At 44.9% G+C, this 20,991-nt stretch overlaps 1 protein-coding gene across 8 annotated transcripts; it reads right to left on the reverse strand.

Moving 5' to 3' along the window:
- Window positions 1–5,549: 5,549 nt before the first annotated feature.
- CHAMP1 (chromosome alignment maintaining phosphoprotein 1) lies at window positions 5,550–20,807 on the reverse strand. 8 transcript variants are annotated; one of them, XM_033177038.1, is made up of 3 exons: window positions 20,380–20,807; window positions 12,946–13,029; window positions 5,550–9,017 (listed from the first exon to the last, which is right to left on the reverse strand). In XM_033177038.1, exon 3 carries the CDS (start codon window positions 9,007–9,009, stop codon window positions 6,571–6,573), a length of 2,439 nt encoding a protein of 812 aa, XP_033032929.1. In that variant the 5' UTR covers window positions 9,010–9,017; window positions 12,946–13,029; window positions 20,380–20,807; the 3' UTR covers window positions 5,550–6,570. The 8 variants fall into 8 exon arrangements, with proteins under 8 accessions (XP_033032929.1, XP_033032926.1, XP_033032925.1 ...); XM_033177035.1 differs by having other exon boundaries at window positions 5,550–9,061; XM_033177034.1 differs by having other exon boundaries at window positions 5,550–9,064.
- Between the last annotated feature and the right edge of the window lie 184 nt (window positions 20,808–20,991).

The following is a 20,991-nucleotide window of genomic DNA, read 5'->3' on the forward strand; positions in this document are numbered from 1 at the left end:
CACTTCACACAGGATCACATGGAGGGTTCAGGGGGTCCCCTCCCCCAACCACTGTCTCCATGAGCACAGTGCTTTTTCATTTTTATTTATTTTTGAGACGGCGTCTTGCTCTGTCACCCAGGCTGGAGTGCAGTGGAGTGATCTTGGCTCACTGCAAGCTCCACCTCCCAGGTTCATGCCATTCTCCTGCCTCAGCATCCTGAGTAGCTGGGACTATAGGCACCCGCCACCTTGCCTGGCTAGTTTTTTTGTATTTTTTTTAGTAGAGACGGGTTTCATCATGTTAGCCAGGATGGTCTCAATCTCCTGACCTCGCGATCCACCCGTCTCGGCCTCCCAAAGTGCTGGGATTACAGGCTTGAGCCACCGCACCCGGCCTACCCGTCTCTATTTAAAAAAATACAAAAATATTAGCTGGGTGTGGTGGCGGGCACCTGCAGTCCCAGCTGCTTGGGAGCTGAGGCAGGAGAAAGGCGTGAACCTGGGAGGCGGAGCTTGCAGTGAGCTGAGACTGCACCACTGCATTCCAGATTCCAGCCTGGGCGACAGAGCTAGACTCCATCTCGGAAAAAAAAAAAAAAAAAAAAGACAGCTGTAGGGATCAAAGGTTGGCACGTGCAAACACAGTGATGTTGGGGGCACCCTGTGCTCTAAGAATGGCTGTGTTCTGGGTGACCAGTCATCCCAAGCTGCTGGGACAGTCATGGGCAAACCAGAGCAGGTAGTTGCTCTGTTATTCACAGCCATCTACCAACAGAAATTTAACCAAATCAGAATGCCCATCGGGTCCACCCAGTAGTATACCTGTATTTGTGAATATCAGAGTGCCTCATCCCCACGCAAGTCAAACGGAGACCTTATTGCCTGTATCCAACTCAGTATACTAAGTAACAAATATAAAAGTGCTGAGAGTCCTTGAAATCCCACCCCCACACAGCTTGTCTTTATACAGTCGGCTATCTCCATGGAAGTGGGAGGCACTAACCCCAGTCTTGGCTGGAGAACAGATTAACGAATAATGAATAATGGGGTCACTTGAACTCCTTGATGTCTTCGGGTCGTTTACCTGGTTTCTTCACACGTCCTCCTCAGGGAAGTCACAGTCCTCTGGATGACCACTGCCAATTGTGTTTCTTGCTTATTTTACCTGCATTTATTTATTTATTTATTTATTTATTTAGACAGAGTCTTGCTCTGTCGCCCAGGCTGGAATGCAGTGGCACGATCTCGGCTCACTGCAACCTCCACCTCCCGGGTTCAAGTGAGTCTCCTGTCTCAGCCTCCCGAGTAGCTGGGACTACAGGTGCGCACCACCACACCCAGCTAGTTTTTGTATTTTCAGTAGAGACGGGGTTTCGCCATATTGGCCAAGCTGGTCTTGAACTCCAGACCTCGTGATCTACCCGCCTCGGCCTCCCAGAGTGCTGGGATCACAGGCTTGAGCCACCGCGCCCAACCCTGCCTATTATTACTTATATCTAGTCTAGGCTTGTTACAGGCCTGTTCAAAGTGGGTGATTTGCAACAGCCTGACCGTGGCTTTCCGGATTAAAGAAATAATTTTCTAATGCTAATAGAGCATGCAAACAGCTGGAGTTACAGAAAACCCTTGGCACTAGGACCAGGAGTGCTAAGAGCATGGGAAGAGAACTTTGGCTGGAGAGATCGAGCTTATTTTCACTAATCCGGTAATTTCACCTAGGGGTGTGGTAGCTTTTAGGGCCTTTCACGGAGTGTAATGAAGAGCTATCTCATTTCTGGGTGTTTATCCACAGAAAAATGAAATCGGGATCCCAAAGAAATAGCTGCATTCCCATGTTCATTGCAGCATTACTCACAATAACCAAAACACGGAATCTACCCGTGTCCATCAATGAATGAACTGATAAAGAAAATGTAGTGTGTGTGTGTATATATATAAAGATAATACATAGACAGATACAGTAGGTGGTTATGAGTATGGGTGCTGGATTGGTAGTTTAATTGCCTGGCCCTGGAAAAGGCAATCTTTTCCCAGTAAACCCCAGATGCCAGAGCATCAAGAAAACAGAAAATAAGAAAGTATAATTAATACATTCTGTGTGCACAGATGCAGTCTTCCTTTGCTTCCCCAAAGGAAGAGTACACAGGAGCCTGGCACTCCTGGACCTTAGGAAACCCTAAAACTGTTAGTATCTGCAGATCCTCTCCCAAGAGTGCACCAATTTCCTGTTTAAGACTGCAAGCCCGACCCTAGCATTCTGGGAGCCAAGAGAGTCTGCAGATCTCCCTGCTCAGTAAATTGTGTGTATACATATACACACACACAATGAAATACTATTCAGTCTGAAAAGAAGAAAATCCTGTCACTTATGGCAACATGGATGAATTTGGAGGACATTAAGTAAAATAAACCAGACACAGAAAGACAAATACTGCATAATCTCACTTGTATGTGGAATCTAGAAAAGTCAGACTCATAGGCCGGGCGCGGTGGCTCAAGCCTGTAATCCCAGCACTTTGGGAGGCCGAGACGGGCGGATCACGAGGTCAGGAGATCGAGACCATCCTGACTAACACGGTGAAACCCCGTCTCTACTAAAAAATACAAAAAACTAGCCGGGCGAGGTGGTGGGTGCCTGTAGTCCCAGCTACTCGGGAGGCTGAGGCAGGAGAATGGCGTGAACCCGGGAGGCGGAGCTTGCAGTGAGCTGAGATCCAGCCACTGCACTCCAGCCCCAGCGACAGAGCGAGACTCCGTCTCAAAAAAAAAAAAAAAAAAAAAAAAAGAAAAGTCAGACTCATAAAAACAGAGTAGAACGCTGGTTACCATTCTACACCGTATCTGTATCTATATATCTCCTATTGGTTCTGACTCTCTGGAGAACCCTAAAACACATGGCAACTTGAAAATGTAAACTGGTTCACAAAGTATTTAAACAAAGTAGTGAATGGTGTATATTGAATCGGAAGGGGACTAACAAGGTTACTACCAAGGATAGGGTGCCTCCTTTGTGCTCAGTGCTTTTAAATATGTCTCCATCCTCCAATTTGGGAAGCCAAGGTGGGTGGATCACCTGAGGTCAGGAGTTCGAGACCAGCCTGGCCAACATGGTGAAACCCCGTCTCTACTAAAAATACAAAAATTTAGCTGGGCGTGGTGGCGGGCACCTGTAATCCCAGCTACTTGGGAGGCTGAGGCAGGAGAATCGCTTGAACCCGGGAGGCACTTTGTGGTGAGCTGAGATCACGCCATTGCACTCCAGCCTGGGCAACAAGAGTAAAACTCAGTCTCAAAAAAAAAAAAAAAAAAGAGTGGAAGCCACACTGAGGAAACCAAGAACACAGGGGTTTAGCCAAATACAGCTCAGGCCTTTAAGCCAAAACTACACATGCATCACTACCACTTACCGGGAAGTCAGCCCTTATCCTATGGCACTATTATAAAAAACCCCATTTCAGATGGCAACTCATGTGACTTAGTTGGTGCCACCTGGAGCAAAGGTCTAGGATGAACTGCCAGGTTTGCACCAGACAGGGTGAAGTCTTAGGAAATAATCTAACAGGGTTGGTCTGAGGGTGCAGCAGCCAGGGGAGTTTCTAGGTAATGCAGACCCTTTTTGTCTCTCAAAAACAATTTCAGTCAGTCAGTATGGACAAGAAAAGGACAACTAGTATAACCAAGAAATCTTACCTGTCCTACTTGTTGGCATCACTGCCTACAAGGGAACTCATCTGGAAGCTCGTTCTCAAGGTGCCATGTAAATTGATAGCAGCAGCTACTCAGTGCTGTGTTCACCAAAGTCAACAGATTTGAGGCTTCTACGATCTTACTTGGTATTATCTAAATGTATCAGTCTGTTCTCACACTGCTACAAAGAACTACCTGAGACCCGGTAATTTATAAAGAAAAGAGGTGCCGGGCGCAGTGGCTCAAGCCTGTAATCCCAGCACTTTGGGAGGCCGAGACGGGGGGATCACGAGGTCAGGAGATCGAGACCATCCTGGCTAACATGGTGAAACCCCGTCTCTACTAAAAAATACAAAAAACTAGCCGGGCGACGTGGCGGGCGCCTGTAGTCCCAGCTACTCGGGAGGCTGAGGCAGGAGAATAGCGTAAGCCCGGGAGGCGGAGCTTGCAGTGAGCTGAGATACGGCCACTGCACTCCAGCCTGGGCGGCAGAGCGAGACTCTGTCTCAAAAAAAAAAAAAAGAAAAGAGGTTTAATTAGCTAATGGTTCCACACGCTGCGGAGGAAACACGGCTGCAGCAGGAGGCGGGGAGGCTCAGGAAACTTACAATCACGGCAGAAAGGGAAGCTAGCATATCCAACAGGGCTGGAGCAGGAGGAAAAGAGCGAAGGGGAAGGTGCTAAACACTTTTAAGTAACTCACACACTATCACGAGAACACCAAGAGGAAGTCTGTCCCCATGATCCAATCATTTATCACCAGGCTGGCCCCTCCTCCAACACTGGGGATTACAATTCAGCATGAGATTTGGGTGGGGGTCGGGTGTGGTGGCGCACAGCTGTAACCCCAGCACTTTGGTAAGCTGAGGCAGGTGGATCACTTGAGCCCAGGAGCTCGAGACCAGCCTGGCCAACATGGCAAAACCCCATCTCTATTAAACTACAAAAAAAATTTTTTTTTTTTTGAGATGGAGTCTCGCTCTGTCGCCCAGGCTGGAGTGCAGTGGCCGGATCTCAGCTCCCTGCAAGCTCCGCCTCCCGGGTTTACGCCATTCTGCTGCCTCAGCCTCCCGAGTAGCTGGGACCATAGGCGCCCGCCACCTCGCCCGGCTAGTTTTTTGTATTTTTTAGTAGAGACAGGGTTTCACCGTGTTAGCCAGGATGGTCTTGATCTCCTGACCTCGTGATCCGCCCGTCTCGGCCTCCCAAAGTGCTGGGATTACAGGCTTGAGCCACCGCACCCGGCCTAAACTACAAAAATTAGTCAGACATGGTGGCACGCACCTGTAGTCCCAGCTACTCAGGAGGCTGAGGCACAAGACTCCCTTGAACCTGAAAGGCGGAGGTTGCAGTGAGCTAAGATCACACCACTGCAGGGCAACCTGGGTGACAGAGCAAGGATCGGTCTCTTAAAAAAAAATGAGAGAGAGATTTGACTCAGAGCCAAACCACATCACTAATTATTGTTAAGATATCCCAACAGGCACATTAATAGGGAAGCCAGCCGGTGGGGAACTGGGATAAAACTGTTCATTGTTAAAAAAATGTCTGGGAGTAGCTAAATTAAACCCAGTACAGCATCTCAATCCTGGCTACACATCAGAATCCTTTGAGATTAAATGCCTCACACTGTTTAGAGGCAGGCAGGATAGGCAACCACTGGAATTAAAAAACCTTTCATATGAAAGGATGAGATTTTTCACAGGGAGTCCTCCCTATACAAGCATTCCCCTAATTTACCTGACCACAGAACTTGGGAAAAAACACAGCTAAGAAAATGCTGCTCCAGATAAGAAAACTCCTATGTTGAAAACATGGAAATAATGGATTTGTATATCATACAATGCAAATTACACAAAAGAAAACACACGTGAAAATGGTGCTGACACGAAAGCCTTTCTTTTTTAATTTGGTTGATACACATTTGACAAAATACTTTAGAATAAAATAATCCATAAACAGGTACCAGGTATTTACAGTAACAGAACTGAAAAACATAAAATCGATATATTTAACATAAATGTCTATAAAATTTTCTACTGTGAATCTGGAAGACTTTCAGTTCCTACTTATTAACCTGGTCTTAAGCCCCAACAGGCGACATGTAAGGCCCAAGAGTAGGACATACAAACTCTAACACATTTGGCAATTAAGAATCATCTATTAGTGTGAGCTGGCGGGTGGGGGCTGGGGATGGGGATGGGGAGGGAAGAACCAGATCTTAGGGTAAGATACAGAATGGAAGACTCCACTGAAAACAACTATGGACAAAAAAGATCTAAAATCACACTTATCGTTCACTTGTCTCCTGTGGGAGAAGGCTGCAAACTATTTTAATTTTTCCCATTAGCAGAAAATCAGCAACCCTGAGACTCCAACATTTCATGACATAAAAGCTAATAAACATCTAGAAGCTGATTAAGATTTATAAACTCATTTTACATCAAATAGAAAATAACTCTGATTTAAAAATACATAAAAGGAAACAAAATTCCTCAAATTTATTTTTCATGCCTAATTCTTAAACATTTCAACGAATATTTTCCATTGTCTGAAATTAGTTCCACACACAGATATACTTTAACTGAATGCTTTGAGTACAACTTGCTCTTGATTATTAAATGGAATGCCTACTTCCTTGTTTTATCATTCATACATATTTAAAAGAAATGAGAAGTTTAATCCATCTGGACTATATAGAAATTTATTGACTTACAAGATAGCCACATAGACAGAGACCAGAAAAAAAAATTCAAATGCTCATTCTTAGTAACACAACTGAGACAGTGAAACACGGTATTCCACACATCATCTACTGGTCTAACTAGGCTATTTGATAAGCTATACTTACAAAGAATGGTTTCAACGAACCTTTGTAGAACAAATATTCATACTGAGCTATCAAATTTGCTGCTCCTCCAGTGGCGGTTCAAGAGCTTCCATTAGCTTTTTATTTGCCTCTTCATTATGCCTGCTTTGACAATGAGTTAAATGTTTCTTAAAACCTCGTGGGAAATTTGATTCAAAATTACAACGTGGACATTTAAGTAAACTTTGCCCATGGGCTGCTACATGATTTTTCAGGAGAGATTCCAAAAGAAAAGCCTTTCCACAAATTGTGCATTTGTAAGGGCTATGAACATTATGCTTATTAACCAAATGATGCAAAACAGCACCTTTTTTCATAGCACGACAGCAACAAATTTTGCAGTAATACTTTCCTTTTCCACGCTTCATATATTTTGCAATCTCCTCTTCAGAGATAAAAGCTTCTTTTTCTTCAGTAAACTGTAGCACATTTCTAGACTGCTCTGGACTAGTCAAGTCCATTTTGTTCTCTTTGCTAAAATCAATGGATTCCACATCAACCTGCTCTTGATCACTGCTTGATTCCTGGCCCTTAACATCCACCGCATCCAAATCTGTTTTTATGTACTCACTACTACTAAGCTCAGCATCTGAGCTCTCTTGGTTGTCTTTCTTGAGCTTCTTTGAGGAAGGAAATAAAGTATCTTCCAAAAGTTTCTTAGGTGAAGCTAGAAGTTCTTCCTGAACCAAAATATCACATTTTTGATCGTCTATGGCATCTATTTGTAGTTCATCACCAAGCTCAACAGCCTTCTGTGATTCTGAGAATAGAGCAGATTTGGGGAGTTCGGGGAAAAGGGCATGCTTCCGGGGCTCTGGAAAAAGGGCACGTTTGCGTGGTTCTGGAGAAGAAGGAGGGGCTGTTTTGGCAGGCTCGGGAAACAGGGCAGGTTTTCTAGGCTCAGTATCGATAGAGAGAACAGGCTTCCAGATATCTGAGGCTGCTTTGGGGGACTCCGATGGCCCAGAAGAACCTGGTTTTCGGGTCTCAGGGAAGACAGGTTTCTGAGGCTCAATAAAAAAGGAAGACTTCCAGAGATCAGGAGAACCGCCACGGGAACTTTTCTGGGACTCAGGGAAATCAAGTGAAGCAGGAGAAGTTTTCCGCTGATCAGGAGAAAGCTTCCAAAGGTCTGGTGACCCTGAGGGTTTTCTGAGCTCTGGAGATCCTGCTGGACTACGGATCTCTGGGGATAGTGGTGGGCCGGGTTTGCGAAGCTCTGGAGACACTGGCGGAACTGCCTTCCAATGTTCAGGAGACAACGTGGGAGCTGTCTTTCGGAGTTCTGGTGGGCCAGACTTCCATGACTCAGGAGATGCAGGGGGGGACTTCCAGGAGCTGGGTGAGACTGACGAAGATTTCCAGGATGCAGAAGACACAGATGGAGTTGGTTTCCAAGGTCCAGGAGATATAGAAGGAATTGGTTTCCAAGGTCCAGGAGACACAGATGGAGCAGGTTTAGCTGGCTTCCAAGGTCCTGATGACGCTGAAGGACTGGATTTCCAAGGCCTAGGGGACCCAGGTGGCCCTGGCTTCCAAGAGCCTGGTGACACAGCAGGGGCTGGTCTCCTAGGCTCTGGGGAGACAGCAGGGAATGGCTTCCAAGGTTCAGGAGACCCTGAAGGGGATGGCTTCCTTGGCTCAGGGGAGGTAGTCCGGGCTGATTTCCGAGATTCTGGAGATGCAGCTGGGGATGGTCCCCAAGGTTCTGGGGAAGCAGCTAGAACTGGTGACTCTGGAGATGAGCCTGAAGGTGGGCCCAGTGTTTCTGGGAAATGAGAGTGCTTCTGGGGTTTGGGATTAGGAAGAGTAGCCTTTACGGGCTCAGGAGATACAGGGGCAAGTTTCTGTGGTTCTGGAGAAGGAACAGGGGCAGGTTTCTGAGATTCACAAACAGGGACTGGTTTTGGAGGTTCAGGAGAAGAAACAGAGGCAGGTTTTGAAGGTTCAGGAGAAGGAAGAGGTGTCTGAAGCTCAGGAGAAACAACAGAGCCAGGTTTCTGAGGCTCCAGGGGAGTAAGAGGAGTAGGTTTTGGTGATTCTGGAGACAAAACTGAACCAAGTTTCTGTGTTTCCATTGAAAGGGCCGGTGTGGGTTTTGGTTCTGCAGAATTGCAGGGTATTTTCTGGTGTTCAGGAAGAGGAGAGCTTTTCACAGGATCTGTTTCTTTGTTCAACTGAGTTTTTGGTTTATCATTCCATTTGTCTGGGGATGCATGTTTGGATATGATGTGATAGTATACGTTAGAGTACATCTTGCTGGTGAAGAAGCATTTATGGCAGTGAAATAGCTTTGCACTTTTCTGGTAAAATATCATTTTGCCTAGCCCACCAGCATCCATTTCATCACAAAATTCTGGATGGATACTACCCATATGGATTTGTACATTTTCATAGTCTGTGCCTCTGAAACTGCAATGGTCACACTCCAAACGTGCTGATGGTTTACGAAGTTCCTGGAATACTTCCATTCTTCTTTCTGTCACCAACACACACGGTTATATTCTTTAAAAACTTTCAATACTGCTGCAATAAAGTAGGAATAAATTATTTTCATGAACTGTAATTCTGAATAAAATACTGTCAGTCCATTCTATAACTGCATAATCTTAAGTCTAGAACAGTGCGTGCTTTATTTGGTAATATCTCTAGGGAGAATTTGAAGAAAAGGAGATAGAGAACAGTCCCAGGCACTCTGCTAGGAGTTTCACATACATCATCTCATTTAATCCTAATGATATGACTCAACTATTATTTTCACTTACAGATGAAGAAACAGGTTCACAGAAGGTACATGACTTTCTCTGGTCCAGGCTATAGGACTATCAGTGATCTGAGCCTGACTCTACAATTAGCTGTTGCATGTGCTTTATACTTTGACTCTCAAACTCCAGTACACAAGTCCTCAGTACACAAAGACGAGTGAATATCAAAATTAAACCTTGGCTATTTAAGGATGAACAAGAGAGTAACCCTTTTGCAGAAAGCACTTAATAAATTACATCTAGCTATAAAAAGATGACTTTAAAATATGATGCTGGCTTGATTTCATGTCAACATATTTTGCAATGTTTAATCTATCCCAATATAGTATTTTATTAATTCATTTAATAAATAAATAACTTTGTGTCCTATAATTTTCTAGGCACCTAGGTTTAAAGCAGAGCTTTGCAATATGGCATTCATGAGTTGGGAAAATAAGGTGGACAGTGATGTAGAGGGGCTGTTGGAAAAGACCTCTATGCATGGGACATTCCAGCAGAGATCCTGAATGATGTGAAGGTGCATACCAAGCAAAGGGCAAATCAGAGTACATCCCGGCAGCTGGAACACAGTTGCCGGAAAATATGAATTAAAAAAAAATGGAAACCAGTCTTCTTAAGTAGTAAAAGGAATAGAAGCTCACAGTTAAAAACACATTCACATGGAACAGAACAGAGCCCTCAGAAATAATACCACACATCTACAGCCATCTGATCTCTGATAAACCTGAGAAAAACAAGAAATGGGGAAAGGATTCCCTATTTAATAAATGGTGCTGGGAAAATTAGCTAGCCATAAGTAGGAAGCTGAAACTGGATCCTTTCCTTACTCCTTATACGAAAATTAATTCAAGATGGATTACAGACTTAAATGTTAGACCTAATACCATAAAAACCCTAGAAGAAAACCTAGGTAATACCATTCAGGACATAGGCATGGGCAAGGACTTCATGTCTAAAGCGCCAAAAGCAATGGCAACAAAAGCCAAATTGACAAATGGGATCTAATTAAACTAAAGAGCTTCTGCACAGCAAAAGAAACTACCATCAGAGTGAACAGGCAACCTACAGAATGGGAGAAAATTTTTGCAATCTACTCATCTGACAAAGGGCTAACATCCAGAACCTACAAAGAACTCAAACAAATTTACAAGAAAAAAACAACCCCATCAAAAATTGGGCAAAGGACATGAACAGACACTTCTCAAAAGAAAACATTCATACAGCCAACAGACACATGAAAAAATGCTCATCACTTGCCATCAGAGAAATGCAAATCAAAACCACAATGAGATACCATCTCACACCAGTTAGAATGCCAATCATTAAAAAGTCAGGAAACAACAGGTGCTGGAGAGGATGTAGAGAAATAGGAACACTTTTACACTGTTGGTGGGACTGTAAACTAGTTCAACCATTCTGGAAAACAGTGCGGCGATTCCTCAAGGATCTAGAACTAGAAATACCATTTGACCCAGCCATCCCATTACTGGGTAGACGCCCAAAGGATTATAAATCATGCTGCTATAAAGACACAGGCACATGTATGTTTACTGCGGCACTATTCACAACAGCAAAGACTTGGAATCAACCCAAATGTCCATCAGTGACAGACTGGATTAAGAAAATGTGGCACATATACACCACGGAATACTATGCAGCCATAAAAAAGGATGAGTTCATGTCCTTTGTAGGGACATGGATGCAGCTAGAAACCATCATTCTCAGCAAACTATCGCAAGAACAGAAAACCAACCACCACATGTTCTCACTCATAGGTGGGAATTGAACAATGAGATCACTTGGACACAACACAGGAAGGGGAACATCACACACCAAGCCTACTGTGGGGAGGGGGGAGGGGAGAAGGGGGAGGGATAGCATTAGGAGATATACCTAACGTAAATGACGAGTTAATGGGTGCAGCACACCAACATGGCACATGTACATACATGTAACAAACCTGCACGTTGTGCACGTGTACCCTAGAACTTATTTAAAAAATAAAAAAAAAACCACATTCACACAGTACAAGATATGGAGTGTCAGACCGCAGGGGTAGCCAGTGTAGTCATGTGTCCTGGAAGAAATGTCCTAGGCATATACAACACACATGCTTTACATAAATGGGATATTAAACATATTATCTGGCAACTTACTCTCATTTAGAATTTATCTCTAAGACATTTTTACATATGGAGTAAGCACTGACTTTCCTTGTACTTATCGTTGCATGTGAGGCTATTTCTGCAGGGAAAATTCCTAGAAATGGATTACTTAGCCATTTGTGCTTAAAATTGATACATTTTACCAAACTCTCAAAAACTTATATTACTGCCTAACAACAGTGTATATATGACAGACAATTTCCTATAAATTCCTAATCCTTGCTACAACCTAGGTGAAAGCCAGTATTTCACTACTGTGTTAATGTGCTTCTCTTAATGAGAAAGACTGAACACTTTCCCTTATTGATGGTAATATTTACTGCTTCTCAAAGAATGGTACAGATTAGAAACTCAGGCTCTCCCTTTATTAATTACAAAACCATTAATTTAAAAAAATGTATAGGCCGGGGGCAGTGGCTCACGCCTGTAATCTCAGCACTTGGGAGGCTGGGTGGGTGGATCACAAGGTCGGGAGATCAAGACCATCGTGGCCAACATGGTGAAACCCTGTCTCTACTAAAAATACAAAAATTAGCCAGGCATGGTGGTGTGTGCCTATAGTCCCAGCTACTTGGGAGGCTGAGGCAGGAGAATCGCTTGAACCAGGGAGTTGGAGGTTGCAGTGAACTGAGATTATGCCACTGCACTCCAGCCTGGTGACAGAGCGAGACTGCGTCTCAAAAAAAAAAAGTATATTTCTAACTTTGATAACTTGTTTTTAAAGATATTCTCACTGACAATACTGTTTCCTAACACTTTTATCGACGGTATATCATTTGCCTTCTTTATTTTTTGGTCTAAAGCTAAAAAGGTGACAGGTATTTGAGGAAATAAATACTTTTCTTCGGAAACTATTTACTCTTTCTGCATTGCCCAGCGGCTATTCTGTATTTTAGAATATTGTTTTTAGGACTAGGACTGTAAAAAAAGAAAAATAAATAATTCAGTACTGAAGAAAAATCTCTAAAAATGATCTTTAACTTACAAACATAATTGAATACATGTAGAAATAATGGGTTAACCATCCGTCTCAGAGCCCATCGTTAAATAAAACTAGAAGACTTTAAGAGAAACCGGAGGATAAGTCTCAATAATCCCATGCAGCTATAACTGGCAATAATGAACAGCCAAGCTAACATTAAAGAGCACTATATTACATATTGTAATTACAACAGAGACTAAGAGCTCAGGTGTGCTGGGTTTGAGTCAGACTCACCTACCATTCCCCATCCCTCCCAGCCAACCCACTTCTTCCCGCTGCCTACCATCAGCTCTTCAGGCCAATCTCAAATCTAAAAATACTGCTACAGAATTCACTTCTCATATCCCAAATTATGTATATCTAGCGCACATCACACGTTATATCCATAAGGGCGTGTATACTTTTAAAGATTTTCCTCAAGAACTCCAAGTATTTTTTTTTTTATTTTCTCCTCATAAAATATTCTCCCAAGCATGCTTTCCCTACTAGACTTACCTGCTGTATTACTAGACACCTTAAAATTGGTCTTCAAAAGGCAGGCATTCTACATGGCTTTTTGACTAAACCACAGCAAACAGCCTATAGTAGAAGAAGAAGAACAAGACAAGAAGTTGAACCTGGAAAAAAAAACAAAAAACAAAAGTGATCAAAACTGTATCTGTGATCGTGTGTGTCCGCTGTAATGGAATTCTGTGTATTTCTCTCACCATCCTGCCCTAACAGTGAGAGGAGTCCAATCCACTAAGCCTGAACACTTACTTTTTTTTTTTTTTGAGACAGAGTCTCGGCCTGTCCAGCCCAGGCTGGAGTACAGTGGCACGATCTCGGCTCACTGCAAGCTCCGCCTCCCGGGTTCACGCCATTCTCCTGCCTCAGCCTCCCGAGCAGATGGGACTATAGGTGCCCGCCACCACACCCAGCAAATTTTTTTGAATCTTTATTAGAAACGAGGTTTCACTGTGTTAGCCAAGCCAGGATGGTCTCAATCTCCTGACCTCGTGATCCACCTGCCTCGGCCTCCCGAAGCGCTGGGATTACAGGCGTGAGCCACTGTACAGGCCTGAACACTTACTTTTATGAAATGACACCAAAGACTATAGTAGATACCACTCCTGACACCATCCTTGTCTACTTTCTCTTTAATAATCACTATGGAATTATGCCCATGTGTGTAATCATATCCTTCTCAAACCCACAACCTAACTTCACTTCTCTGATAAGCACTCAGAAGACTGCTGGTGTGACTACTGATGCTAACAATGGCTGACTTTTGTCAGTTATCGATATTACACAGCAGAGTGACAAATTTACAGGCAGTGGAGGAAGGGACACCACAACAAACAGGACCAAGAGGTACAAAAAGAAAGGACTCTGGGAGGAGGATGGCGGTGTCCTGACACCAAGGAAGAACACACGGACCTGCTTCAGTGATTGCTCTGCCCTCTTCCCTTCCTGCATGCATTTCAAAGATAAAGCATCACGGTGTAGATGAGTCTGCTGACAAGAACAGAATGTGTGATAAACTGGCTGTGCACAAGCTACACAACAGCGCACACTGTGCTTCTCATTAGCTCCAGCACATTCATCTACCCCTTCTCTATTCCCCACCCCGTCACTGCTTTAATTCTGACATCTGAACTTCCTGCCACTAGTCTCCCCTTCTTCCAGCTACCAAACCTGTCTTCCAAACAGAAGCCTAACGTGACCTGCCTGTTCACATTTCCTCCAGGTCAACTAAGACACCTACACTACACGATTTGAATACGGTATATAAAGCTCTTCACAGTCTGGCCTATGACCAGACTGTGTTCTCAAAATACTGGCCCACATGTAATTCCCTGACTATTCCAGCATCTGGGCCTTTGTATAAACTATTTCCTCTCCTTTACACTCCCTGTCTTGCCTGGCCATCAGGCAAATTCCTTCATCCTTCAGGCAGGACGGCTTTTTAACTCAGCTGTCTCCCTGTAAACACAGAGGATTGGTTCCAGGACCGCTCCCATATGCCAAAATCCACACATACTCAGGTCCTACAGTCAGCCTTGTGGAATTCCCATATATGAAAAATCTGCCCTCCACATAAATGTCTCACATTCTGTAAATGCTGTCTTTTTTTATTGGCATTTGGATGAAGTTCAAACCTCTGTTATTCATGCGTCAACTGCACTGGCCAATTTTCCACTCCCTCTCAATCTTCCTAGAAGCCCCAGCTGTATATGTCACCCTCTGGCACTACAGCCTGATACCAACAACAGGTTGCCAGCTCCTGGAGAGGAGGGACTATCCATTTATTCACCTCTGGAACCGCTGCACATCCCTGGCACACAGCATGTGCTCTGTTCAATCCCAACGTTCTCTCAATCTTTGACTCACAGGATTTTAAAACTAGAGGAAAACCTAAGCTACCATCTAGTCTCAAAGTCATAGGATTTGGGGATAGGAGAAGACCTGAGGGATCATCTACTTTAAAACTTCAATTAATAGTTAAGGAAACTCAAGCTTGACATTAAACAGCTTGCCCAAGTCAGACAAATGATCAGTATCTGATGAGAGAATCAAGTTCTGTCTAGGTTTTTTCTACATATACACAAACTAATACAGTGGAATTCAGTAGCTCTTTTAAAGCCTGTACAACAGGCCAAAATAAACAAGATGAAACAAACACTTAGAATCCACATATCGGGTGCATAAATACAGGACTATAGAGAACTATATCCCATATTCTGCATGGGCAGAGTACACCATACCAGTAGATCACTGTCCCCAGCTCTGGGCAGGAAGGACACTTTAAGAGAGTCTCTAAGAAACTAGAGAATATTTAAAAAAAAAAAAAAAAAAAAAAAAAAAAAGGCAACCAGGATGGCAGATGGCCCTTTAAAAAAAAAAAAAAAGTCATTTATGAATACAGACATTAACTTCAAAAGGGTAAGAATTATAGATAATATATGAGCTATCCTAGAAGTGATAATCAGAAGCTAGTAGGAAAAGAACTGTGGCTCAACACAGTTTACAAACTACTCTATTATGAACTAGAATGAGTTCCTTTGTTAGGTAGGAGTACTCCATAATTAGAAGCTGATGATCAGGCCGGGTGTGGTGGCTCACACCTGTAATCCCAGCACTCTGGGAGGCTGAGGCAGGTGGATCCCTTGAGCTCAGGGGTTCAAGAACACCCTGGGCAACATGGCGAAACCCTGTCTCTACAAAACATACAAAAATTAGCTGGGTGCAGCAGAATGCACCTATAGTCCCAGCTACTTGGGAGGCTGAGGCAAGAGAAATCGCTTGAGCCTAAGAGGCAGGGGTTGCAGTGAACCAAGACTGCACCATTACACTCCAGCCTAGATGACAGAGCGAGACCCTGTCTCAAAAAAGAAAACCAAAAAACCAACCAAAAAAAAAACACTGATGATCAGCATAGGACTAGAAGGATCTTCAGAGGGCTTGAGTTCGACCTCTTCATTTCATAACTGAAAAGACTGATGCTGGCCGGGCGCGGTGGCTCAAGCCTGTAATCCCAGCACTTTGGGAGGCCGAGACGGGCGGATCACGAGGTCAGGAGATCGAGACCATCCTGGCTAACACGGTGAAACCCCGTCTCTACTAAAAAATACAAAAAACTAGCCGGGCGAGGTAGCGGGCGCCTGTAGTCCCAGCTACTCGGGAGGCTGAGGCAGGAGAATGGCGTAAACCCCGGAGGCGGAGCTTGCAGTGAGCTGAGATCCGGCCACTGCACTCCAGCCCGGGTGACAGAGCGAGACTCCGTCTCAAAAAAAAAAAAAAAAAAAAAAAGACTGATGCTGAGGGAAAGAAGTGACCTGTCCAAGATCAACACTGAGGTCAGAGGGAACAGTTGGTTTATTCTGGTTTTCTCAGTTCTGGTCTCTTTCTCACAGTAGCAGAACGATCTACAAAGGTGTTACAGAACTGAGTCCCAGAATTCAGCTTTTAGGCAAAGCCTAGAGAGCTGGGCACCCTTTCAGCTTTAAGGTTCTAGCAAAATTTCTTCCTAAATTTAAGAACTCCTAACCCTAACTAAAAATTAACTCAGAATTGTCCAGATTAACAAAAATTTCTTTTTGTCTTTGAGACAGATTACGCCTTGTCTCTAAAAAACCCAAATTCTAATCATTGGTGCTCTGCCAGTCTGTCACCCAGCATTCTCCAATGCAATGTTATGCCATATGGTGTATCATACCTATTTCCCATTTCCCATTCCATTTCTTCTTTGAAGTCTAACATCACTGATCTTTTAAAACACATCTGATGCATAGTTGTTTTGTTTTGTTTTGTTTTGTTTTTGAGACGGAGTCTCGCTCTGTGGCCCAAGCTGGAGTGCAGTGGCCGGATCTCAGCTCACTGCAAGCTCCGCCTCCCGGGTTTACACCATTCTCCTGCCTCAGCCTCCCGAGTAGCTGGGACTACAGGCGCCCGCCACCTCGTCCGGCTAGTTTTTTGTATTTTTTAGTACAGACGGGGTTTCACCGTGTTAGCCAGCATAGTTTTTTTTAATTAAAATTCAACATATAGAACATGTTTAAAGCTAAATGGGTTCTATTAGTCTATACACACTAGCATTGTTCTTTATCTTAGTGGATTTTTTTTTTTTTAATTTAAGAGACAGGGTCTCGCTCTGTTGCCCAAGGTTTTGGTGCAGTGACACAATCATAACTCACTGCAGCCTCATACTCTTGGGCTCCACAGAGCCTCCCACCTCACCCTCCTAAGTAGCTGGGACTATAGGTGCATGCCACCACATCTAATTTTTTTTTTTTTCTGTAGTGATGAGGTCTCACTATGTTGTCCAGGCTGGTCTTGAACTCCTGGCCTCAAGTGATCCTCTTGCCTTGGCCTCTCAGTGCTGGGATTGCAGGTGTGAGCCACCACGCCTGGCCTTTTAAGAAATTAATAGGCCGGGCACGGTGGCTCAAGCCTGTAATCCCAGCACTTTGGGAGGCCGAGACGGGCGGATCACGAGGTCAGGAGATCGAGACCATCCTGGCTAACACGGTGAAACCCCGTCTCTACTAAAAAATACAAAAAACTAGCCGGGCGAGGTGGCGGGCGCCTGTAGTCCCAGCTACTCGGGAGGCTGAGGCAGGAGAATGGCGTAAACCTGGGAGGCGGAGGTTGCAATGAGCTGAGACCCGGCCACTGCACTCCAGCCTGGGCAACGGAGCGAGACTCTTGTCTCAAAAAAAAAAAAAAAAAAAAAAGAAATTAATAAACCGGGCAGGTGCAGTGGCTCACACCTGTAATCCCAACACTTTGGGAGGCTAAGGCAGACGGATCATTTGAGGACAGGAGTTCATGACCAGCCTGGCCAACATGGTGAAACCCTGTCTCTACTAAAAACACAAAGATTAGCTGGGTGTGGTGGTACACACCTATAATCCCAGTTACTTGGGAGGCTGAGGCAGGAGAATCGCTTGAACCTGGGAGATGGAGGTTGCAGTGAGCTGAGATTGAGCCACTGCACTCCAGCTGGGCAACAGAGTAAGACTCCATACCCGCCCCCCACCCAAAAAAGAAAGAAATTAATAAACTAATTTTTCAAGTAGTTTTATGTTTAAAGAAAAACTGAAGAGTATGTACAAGAATTCCCACCTATCTTCTTGCCCCCAGTTTTTCCTATTATATAGGCTGAGCATCCCTAATCTGAAAATCTGAAATCCGATTATGCTCCAACATCCAACACTTTTTGAGGGCCAAAAGAAGCATTTCAGATTTCAGATTAGGGATGTTCGACCAGTAAGTACAATGCAACTATTAAAAAAAAAAAAAAATTCAAAGCACTTCCTGTTCCAAGCATTTCGAATGAAGGATACTCAACCTGTATTAACATCTTCTTGCATCAGTGTGAGACATCTGCTACAATGATAAGCTAATATTGATTTATTATTAAGTCTATAGTTTACACAAGGAGTAATTTTTTATTTATTTTTTATTTTTTTGAGAGGGAGTCTGGTGCTGTTGCCAGGCTGGAGTGCAGTGGCACAATCTCGGCTCACTGCAATCTCCACCTCCCAGGTTCAAGCGATTCTCCTGCCTCAGACTCCCCAGTAGCTGGTACTACAGGCGAGTGCCACCATGCCCAGCTAATTTTTGTATTTTTAGTACAGACAGGGTTTCACCATGTTAGCCACAATAGTCTCTATCTCTTGACCTCGTCATCTGCCCACCTCGGCCTCCCAAAGTGTTGGGATTACAGGCGTGAGCCACAGCGCCCCACCAAGGAATCACTTTTCATGATGTGCAGTTCTACGGGTTCAACAAATGCATAGCATCATGTATCCACTACTAGTAATTTCACTGCTTAACATCTCCCTGTGCTCCTGACAACCACTCATCTTTTTACTGTCTCCGTCATTTTGCTTTTTCATGTGTATTTTTTAAAGACTGGTAAAATAGAACAAAAAACTTGCCATTTAGGCCAGGCGTGGTGGTTCATGCATGTAATTTCAGCACTGTGGGAGGCCGAGGCGGGTGGATCACCTGAGGCTGGGAGTTCGAGACCAGACTGACCAACACAGAGAAAACCCTGTCTCTACTAAAAACACAGAATTAGCCAGGCATGGTGGCGGGTGCCTGTAATTTCAGCACTTTGGGAGGCTGAGGCAGAAGAATCCCTTGAACCCAGGAGGCGGAGGTTGCAGTGAGCCAAGGTCAGGCCATTGCACTCCAGCCTGGGCAACAAAAGTGAAACTCCGTCTCAAAAAATCAAAAACGAAAACAACTTAACATTTAATCATTTTTAAAAGCACAATTTGATTAGTTTAGTACTAAAACGTTGTGCAAACATCACCACCATCCACTTCCAGACTTCTTCACCACAAAAAGAAACTCTGTACCCATGAAACAGTAACTCTCTCTCCACTATCAGTGCTGGTAATCTCAATTATGCCTGAGGGGGAATCACACAGTATGTCTTTTTTGTGTCCTATTTCACACGTCTTTTTTGTGTCCTATTTCACTCAACATAATGTGTTCAATGTGGTCGTTTATATTGTAGCGTGTATCAGAATTTCATTCCTTTCCAAAGATGAACTAAAGGCGTCCATTATATGCACATACCACAGCTTGTCTTTCATTCACATGTTGATAGACATCGGGATTTTGAATAATGCTGCAGTGAACATTTGTGAACAAATATCTGAGTCCCTACTGTCATTTTTTGGGGGTATAAACCTAGAATTGAGAAACGACTATCAATTTCCATAGCTGCTGCACCACCCTACATTCCCACCAGCAATGCACCCGAGCTTCAATTTCTCCACATCCCCAACACTCATAATTTCCCATTTTTTGTTAATAGCCATCCCAACTGGTGTGAAGTGGTATCTCATTGTGGTTTTCATTTGCATTTTCTTAATGGCTAGTGATGCTGAGCATCACTGCACGTGCTTATTAGTCATTTGTCTATCTTCTCTGAAGAAATACGCTATTCAAATTCCTTGTCCATTCTTGAACTGGTTGCTTTTTGTTGGTCAGCTGCATCTTTTCTTGTATTGTAGACATTAACCCGTTATCAGGTTTATGATTTACAAAGGTCCTCTCCCATTTTGGAGGCTGTATAGCGGATTTTAAAACAGTAATAATGACAGAAAAGGAGACAGTCTAGAGCTAAAACGGGAAGAATGGCTTTCGTGTTGTGCTGCCCCCAACTTCCCAACGGTTTCAAACGCAATGTTTCCAGCCTTGGCCGCGACTGACACCGGGCCTCCCCGCTCCCTGCACAAAGACGCACTCCCGCCCCGGCCTCTGGGGGCGGGCCCTTCCCGCGGGCCGTGTGGGAGGCGAGGCAGCGCAGGCCCCCTTCACTCGGACCCGCGGCTTCCCCGGACCGGCCCCGCCAGGTCGGCGGCAGACACGGGGCTCAGAGATGCAGGCCCCAACCACGCCCCTCCCCCGCTCGCTCTCGCTCCTCACCGGTCCGGCCGCGGGCGGCGTCCAGTGGGCGAAGAACCGCGCGGAGGGCCCGGCTCGCGGTAGCTGGCAGCTCCGCCAGACCCTGCAGCGCAGCGGCCTCCCGAATGGCGACTGCACGCAAGAGCCGGGATCCGGGTGCGCGAGCGTGCGCGCTCCCGGGGGACGGGCGGGGGCTGACGGGAAGCAAGTTTGGCGCCGCGCGCCCTCCCGCGCGGGCCAATCAGATCGCGGATCGCGTGGCGCGGCTGTGCCAAAAGCGCGTGGGCAAAACTAGCGGCTCGCGCGGGCCTTCGGAAGGGCTGCGCGCCCGCCCCGCCCCGGAAGTGCCTCACGTGCCCACTCCGCCTGCGCTTCCCGCGCGCGCCCGGGCGCTGGCTCCGGGAGGGTTCGGCCGCGTCTGGCTTGTGGCCTCCCGCCAAGCCCTTGGAACGGCCCTGGCCTGCCGCCGCCGTGCGGCTGTCTCTTCCTTTTCTTGCTTTTTTGATTGTTGTGTGAATGAATTTATTAGGAAAAGAAGAGCTGGACCTCCCCAATACATTCTCGGGGGTATTACTGGCGTGATACCTGTGACAAAAATACAAGACAAAGTTGTTGGATGACAGTAAATATTCC

Source organism: Trachypithecus francoisi, unplaced genomic scaffold (genome assembly GCF_009764315.1).
Source record: "Trachypithecus francoisi isolate TF-2019V2 unplaced genomic scaffold, Tfra_2.0 Lachesis_group18, whole genome shotgun sequence".
NCBI classification, from domain to species: domain Eukaryota; kingdom Metazoa; phylum Chordata; class Mammalia; order Primates; family Cercopithecidae; genus Trachypithecus; species Trachypithecus francoisi.